Source organism: Anomalospiza imberbis, chromosome 8, assembly GCF_031753505.1.
Source record: "Anomalospiza imberbis isolate Cuckoo-Finch-1a 21T00152 chromosome 8, ASM3175350v1, whole genome shotgun sequence".
Classification (NCBI taxonomy): domain Eukaryota; kingdom Metazoa; phylum Chordata; class Aves; order Passeriformes; family Viduidae; genus Anomalospiza; species Anomalospiza imberbis.
The window spans coordinates 33,462,734-33,470,191 of record NC_089688.1 but is presented as its reverse complement, the minus strand read 5'-3'; the positions used below and the strand labels follow the sequence as shown (position 1 = coordinate 33,470,191).

Sequence of the window (7,458 nt, the reverse complement as noted above, 5' to 3'; positions counted from 1 at the left end):
GATAATAAATATCCAGCATACTCCTTGGGCATTTTCCATGGTTCCTAGGATCTCATGGGTCCTAGGATTCCATGGTTCCTTAGATTTTATGGTCCCTGGGTTCCATGGTTTCTAGGATTTCATGGTTTCTAGGATTTTATGGTTCCTGGGTTTCATGGTTCCTAGGATTTTATGATTCCTGGGTTCCATGGTTCCCACTCAACTCAGCAACCTCGAGACGACCCCAAAAGAACTCAAGTGTTTCAGCGACTTTAAAAACCGGGATGTGTTAAACTTTTCAGCCTGGACAAACACAGGCAGGAATGTGTTTGATCTCCTTGGATCAGCCAGAAATCATCCAGAAAAACCTGCTCTCCCACCAGCACAGCTCCACACTGGGCTCACTTTTCCCCACGAGCTCAGGGAGGGCATCACAGAGGTGATGACACCAAACCACCTCATTGTAGGATTAAAAATGATCTCCTGAACTATGATATTTAACAGGGAAATATTAGAAAATATCCATAGAGTGATTTACTGTAATTTCTATCACAGCTTTGACTGCAAAAGGCATTGCAGAGACACTCTGCCACATTTTCAAGCCAAGGGCAAAGCTGGTTACACTCAGGGGACACAGCCACAAGTACAACTCAAGCGTATGTAACTCATCAGGTGACCTTTCCTCCACACCACATTTATATATTTCTCATCAAATGACTTTTTCCTTGTTTTATTTTTTTTTTTTCAATAGGAAATTTAAAAAAATCCCAGATTTGGCACATTTCATCAGCTGGGTGTTGCCTACCTAAGTCAATTAATTGAGGCACAGGGAGCGGTGCTGATTCCCTGCCTTAGAGTGATTTCCCAGGATTCTTCTGGATATGAGATGAGACAACTCCAGAGACTATTTCCTGCCAAAGTAATTTTAAATAACTATATTAAATCGCCAGTGGAAGTTACAAGTGGGGCCTGATTCACCAGTGGTCCTTCGTATCATTGGAAACCTGAAATGAAGTGTACTTTAAATCTGTATTAAGATTACCAGTTGCCTTCAAGTAAATGTGATTTGGGATGGGAAAGCACAGGAATGCCTTGTGCCTGGCAGAGAGGAGGGATTTTGGGAATACTCCGTCCTCCCCACAGGCTGTGTGCACGCATCTCCTCAAAGCACGGGATTTTCTTTGTATTAATCAAAGAACAGCTTGATTAAAACCTGTAGCCTGACAAAGGAGGGAAATTAAGCAAATGAAAACATTCATTTCGAGACAAAACTTTATGCCACTGTAACTTTGGGAACAAAGCCCTTCCCGAGCGCTCCCATCTGCTCCGCTCGGCTCGCGGCGCTTGGAAACCGACGCCTGGCGACTCTGTTAGAGGTGGCTTTGTCAGAGAAAAGCATCAGAAGGAACTCGAAGCAACCACTGGAACATCAGATGTCAAAACCTGGGCCGGGCTTTGGGACATTTGCTCAGGACTTTGCCCTTCGGAAGGAAGTTTTTTTAATTCCCGCTCCAACGCCGTTGCGGAAGGACCTTTTGTGGAGAGGGGACTCCAGGAGAGGCTTCCCAAGAGCCAGCTCCTCACCCCTGCCCACCTTGGAGAGGCAGCTGCTCAGCAGCACCAGGCACGAATCCCATTTCCCGTACAGCTGGCAGGTCAAATAAAAAGGGTTGGCACTCTGGAGATTAAAGGCAAACAAACAAACAAACAAGGAGAAAAAAAAATATATAAGAGAAGGTAAAATTATAGATTTGTGTATTTGCCAGGACTTGTTCAGGATACAGAGCAAAGTAGAAACACAAAAGCAATTTATGCTTTGAATGCCAGGGATGAGCTGTTATTTTCTAAGGATTTACCGTTTTCAAAATCAGATTTTTTCATAGCTTTTTATACATTTCTGGTCTATAATGCGGATACAATTATGTTTAGAGTATGATATGAATTGTTTTTGGTGATGCTGACCAGCTCTGACACAGTTTCCTTGGAACAATATGGGTGTTTATTGCTGGAAAATGAGATTTTTTTCAGGGAAAAATGAAATACCAGCTTTGTATAACCTGTGTGAACTTCTGAGGCTTAAATTACAGGTAAGAGAAAACAAAAATACCTGTAAAGCTAAAATTTGGAGGATGCTTTCCAGTAGTTATGACCAATTCTGGAAGTAGTTATGAGTAAGTTTAATAATAACAAAATAGTAATGGGAATTTTAAAAAGTCTGCATAAAAATGCAGGCTCGGACAAAAATCCAGGGATTTGCATACATTCCTATTACTTGCACTCTATAGGACCAAAAAAAAAGCCAACTACATAAAAACTTTCACATATTTCAACAGCTCTTAAAATAAACTGCTTTAATTACTGCTGAATTATAAAATAAAACCATTTCCTGGCATGTCTGTGGTTGCTCTGTGTGTATTTCATCATACCTGATTTCCCAGCTGATTTTCCATCTAAAAGGCATATTCTGCCATCTCTAAAAATTCCATGCAAAGCCATAGGATTAACACCTGGCATTGCTGGTAAAATTGCCATTAACCTCAATAGGATTTGTTTGAATTCAGTGTTTTATTGCTCTTCTTTAATAGTGGTTATTAAGTTTTTTTTCGGTTTTTTTTTTGTTTGTTTAATGACTTTTTCTGCTACCAACACCTTCTGCCACTGATCAGGCGTTTCCCAGACTGAATTTTCTCCCTAACAAGAAAAAACACTTTTTGCAAGGAAAAAAACCCATAAAACCCAAAAAAACAGGCACAGAGAAATCCTCCTTTTGAATTTTCAGCTGCTATTTCACTAGATTTTCCTGAACAAATAACTTTTATTTAGACATTTATTGAAGCAATTAAAGTCCTTTTAACCATGATATCATTGCCATAAAGAGAACCCATCCATTAGGAAATGTGGCTACTCAGAGCCAGCTGTGTCTAAATAAATCAGTTAATTATAAATAAGTTAATTAATTGATAAACTCACTAGCAATAAGTGAAATTAATACATATATCTCTAATTGCACGTCTTTGAGATATGCAAGGAATTCAGATTAAATGGAGAAGAGATTTGTGATTTTCTCTTTTCCATCCAGGATTTCAACTCCCCACACTCCACATTAAGTATGCACTGAGTTGCTCACATGATTATTTCAGAGGCTTGCATATTTTATTTATAACACCAGGAAAAATTAGGCTATGCTCCAGGAAAACTAGGTAATAATATTTTACCAATAGCTTTAATACAAGAAAGTTATTTAGTTTTATTAAAAAAAAAAAAAAACCCAACAAAACAACACAGCAGCAAAGAAGCAACCAAGCAAACAAAATTAATTTAAATAAAGAAGTGATTTAAGAGGAATGAAACAGATCTGGGAGTAATTAGAGAATGGGACTTACCATGGAAGGGCCAACTGGGTAACCCGAGCACACCAATGTCACGGAGATCCACAGGGTGAAAACCAAGTTTAACCTGCATAGACTTCAAAGAAAAGCTGAGATTAATGAAAATTTGGACCAAAATCAAGCAAAATGTGAACAGAAAGCAACCCATGCCCCAAGAACCCCGCAGTGGCTTTACCTGCTCATTTTTACTCAGCACTGTGTGTATGAACATGCAGCACCACATCCAAATTCCTCACATATCCCTTCAGTTCTTCCTCAGGTGACCATTTTATACCAGAGTTCAGGAGGGAAAATGTCATCAAAGCTGATTTTATTCTGACTAATTGCTCCTTGTTTGGCCTTTTCTTCTTGTTAAATGGGAAAATGGCAAGAACACTCTCAGCTGCCATCACCAACCCCGGGGATTTCATTTAAAGTGTCCCATTAAATGTCTCTCAAGTGGTTTTATTGTTACCTCTGTGTCATCACTGCAAGCCTGGTCAGAGGTCTAAAGATTTCAAAAATCCATCTCAAGAGTTTGTCACCACTTCCAATATATCAGGTGGAGACCTTGCAAAGCCTGGCAGCAAGGGAGAAACATTAAAAATGCATTATAAGTAGAAAATTCATCATAGAGTCTTATTATGCTCTAAACAGCACAATACAAAGAATAATATTTTTTTTTCCTATCTTTATCCCCCCCAACATTATTTTTTTGTGTGCTTAATTCTAAATACACCAAATGATTTTTTTGTTTTCTGACAATTAAAATTCTTTGGACATTAATTTCTACTATGCAGCGATATCTCAGCCCACACTGAGTTTAGCCAATCCAAACTTCTACAGGATTAATAAACTCTGTTAATCTCATTAATAAACTCTGTTAATCTCTAGCAGCACAGCAAATGTTTCATGTCTAAAAGCATCATTTGTTGCTGCAACAAATTTAATGGTGCAGTATTTTAGGGGATTCTGTGGTTTATTTATGCAGAGTGGTGTGAAAAGTGCTGAATCCCACAAGGTCTGGGAATGTTGCACTGCACAGGGAATGCTGAAAAACATTAAATTCCATTTATTTTTTCTGAGAATGAGCACCACATCTACAAAAACATGTTGGGCTAATGCTTGGACTCACTGATCCGAGAGCTTTTCCAACTTTAACCGTTCCAGGGTTCTAAAGAAAACGCTGAGGATCATTTTTTGACAGCCACAGAGTGTCAGACATGCGCACAGTGAGGCACCAGCCCCAAATGTTGCATTTCCTTTGGTGTTTACACTGAAAAATCAATAGACAACGGCTCCAGAAGACACCTTGGTGTGAGTCTTTGGGGAGACCTGAGCTGCTATAAATGATGCCAAGTTTCACTGCAATATTTCAGATAATTTTGACGATCTGGAAGGTCTTTTCCAACCATAATGATTCCATGGTGCTGTGATTCAGTCTCCTGATAGAGTGCATTTCATTCCAGGAGCCAGAGAGCTGTGAGGAGAAACACAGTGACATGGAAGAGCCTTCAGGATTTTTAAACAAAAAATCCTGATGTGACCTCAGCCTGGGGTTGACCATTTCTCCCTCATCGTGGTGGTGCTGATCACGTCATGGCTGACAAAATCCAACTACTCTGAAATGACTTTCTAAAAAGAAAAAATGTTTTTAAAGGAATTGTGGTTGCTGGTGAAGCTCTTCAGGACTCTCCATGCCCACGAGGGCTGAAATGAGAATGAAATTTGCCTCATTTAAAGCCTGCAGCTTTAAACCCTTTATAAACCCATCAGCAGAACAGGTGACTATTTGCATTTCCAGCCTCATTCGGAGAGCAAATCCTCTCTTTGAATGGAACCTCCCATTCCCACTCGTCCAGGACCTCCAACTCCAAGGATAAGAGGATTAGGCCGTGTTCCTGCTGCACAGAAAAGCACTTTGGGCTGGATTCTGCCTAAGCACAGCTTAGCTCAGCTCTCATTGTGTGTGCATTTAGTCCAGCTCCATTTTAATCTGAAATTAACCTTCACACAACACTTTTTGTGGAAGGTGAGGGGCCAGAACAGGCTGGTGATTAAAGCTCAGGGTTTCCAGGTTCAGCCTGAGACTCTCTGGGTAAACTTTGATGCATTATTGACTTAATTTTTTAAAATTGTGAGTTGTTTGAGGGCCAGGTGATCTCCCATTGGGTCTGGTCAGTCCCTCCTATCCTCACCTTTCTCACATCCCTCTAAAAGAGAGGTTTTGGCCAGGTGAGAACTCACAAACTGCTTTGGAACTGAAGAACCACAGGATTGTGGAATAGCTTGGGTTGGAAAAGCCCTCTGAGACTGAGTCCCAGCATTCTCCAGCACTGCCAAGGCCACCACTGCCCCATGTCCCCAAGTGCCACCTCCACAGGGCTTTAAATCCCTCCAGGGATGGGGGCTCCACCCCTGCCAGGGCTGGACAGCCCTTTCTGGGAAGAGATGTTCCCAATATCCAACCTGAACCTCCCCTGCAGATGCAGATGGTACCAAGGCAGGAGTCACTGAGACATCACCATGGGGACCAAGGGCTTTGCCCACCCCTCGGACACGCACAAAGATATTTCCTGAACATTCAAACCCTCCCATTTGCCTCTCTCTCCTTGGAGGTTCTTTTCCCAGCTTTTCAGGATGCAGTTCAACACAACATACCTGTGATTTGCCTGCATGAAGCACAGATGGAGACTGAGCTCCATTCCAGATATTCCCACTTCAGGTTTGGAGGAATCAGGTTGAACAGAACAAGTGGCAATTGACATTTCTGTCTCCTGCTCTGTCTGCAGAGGCTCTGCTCCCAGGCTGGGTTCACTGGTAGCTATCAGAGGTCAAATGAACCATTAAGAACCACAATAAAACCTCCCAGCATCCATAAAATTTGTATTTTCTCAGAATAAATCAGCAGCAGTATCAGCAACAGTATCACCTCTTCCCCCCTGCTTGCCTTGTTGGAGGGATGCTGTATTGAACCTCAGTGCTGCTTTCCTTTGGTTTTCCCCTAAAAATCATATGGAACAACACAAAACTCACAGCTGAGCCTATCAAACCTTGCAATGTTTTGAGGTTGATAAGGCTGTAAGCTTTAGGACATGATATTTTCTTCTTCCAGCCCAATAGTCAATCCAAAGTGTTTTAAATTGGCATTGTGCGACTTTGCTAAGGGATCCAACAAAAAATGAATGAGCACACCTCAACCTGTTCATTGGCATAACCCCAAAAGTTGTAAAACCACAGCTCCTGATAAAGGCAAGGTTCAAAATCTCATTTCCTTCTGGGAAGCTCCCAGTGAAACCTCAGCATGGCTTTGCTGGAGAAAGCTGCTGGGATATTTTGTTCCAAACCAATTTTATTTTTAATTTTTTTTTTCTTTCAAGAATATCAAGAAAGCCAAAAGCCAGCTGGTTTGCTTTCAGCCCACTGCAAGGTGCAAGTTGGAAATCAATCACACTCCCAGCACATAAACCTGCTTCTGACTCGGTGATAATAGAAAATCCCAGCAAGACACCAAGAGAGAAGAAACACAGAAAGCAGAAAGTTCATTCCTTGGGTCATTGCCTCTGTGCTCTCACTGCTGCAAGGGGACACAACCAAACCCTTCAGCTGCATCACGAGATCTCATCTGCAGAGGCACAGAGGAGCTGCAGAGCTGCTGGTACACCTGACGGATTCTGGGCATTTCCTTGCCATGGAGATCTCTGGTCCCCTTAAAATTGGGTATCAGGTGGCTGTCAGGATGGGCACTTCCATCCCTGGAAGTGTCCAAGGCCAGGCTGGATGGGGCTTGGAGCCAGCTGGGATAGCAGCAGGTGTCCCTGCCCATGGAGGGGGTAGCACTGAGGCATTAGGAGAGAAATGATGCCTCAGGTTTGGCTTTTCTGTTTTTCAGGTTCTGTGCTGCTTTAGTGTGTGGGTCTGGGCTTCATATCAGGGGATGCTGAGCTCTCTGCACAGAGCAGGGAGACAAAACAATTCCTGCTCCAGCTGGGCACCAAGGACAAATGATCCAAATCTCAGCCCAAGAGCACAAACAACGTGGGCTGGAGAGAGAAAAACAAGCAGGATGGGACTGCATGGGCTAAAGCTGGAATGGGACAATGAACTCCAG

The 7,458-nt window shown here is 42.1% G+C and overlaps 1 protein-coding gene across 3 annotated transcripts; it reads right to left on the bottom strand.

Moving 5' to 3' along the window:
* Positions 1 to 488: 488 nt before the first annotated feature.
* NPS (neuropeptide S) lies at positions 489 to 7,077 on the bottom strand. Of its 3 annotated transcripts, XR_011001566.1 has the most exons (5): positions 5,817 to 7,076; positions 3,823 to 3,927; positions 3,363 to 3,444; positions 1,022 to 1,657; positions 489 to 890 (listed from the first exon to the last, which is right to left on the bottom strand). XR_011001566.1 is itself a non-coding variant. In XM_068198329.1 (4 exons), exons 2-4 carry the CDS (start codon positions 3,831 to 3,833, stop codon positions 1,448 to 1,450), a joined length of 303 nt encoding a protein of 100 aa, XP_068054430.1. In that variant the 5' UTR covers positions 3,834 to 3,927; positions 5,847 to 7,077; the 3' UTR covers positions 489 to 1,447. The 3 variants fall into 3 exon arrangements, 2 of the variants coding, with proteins under 2 accessions (XP_068054430.1, XP_068054429.1); XM_068198329.1 differs by having other exon boundaries at positions 489 to 1,657; positions 5,847 to 7,077; XM_068198328.1 differs by having other exon boundaries at positions 489 to 1,657.
* Between the last annotated feature and the right edge of the window lie 381 nt (positions 7,078 to 7,458).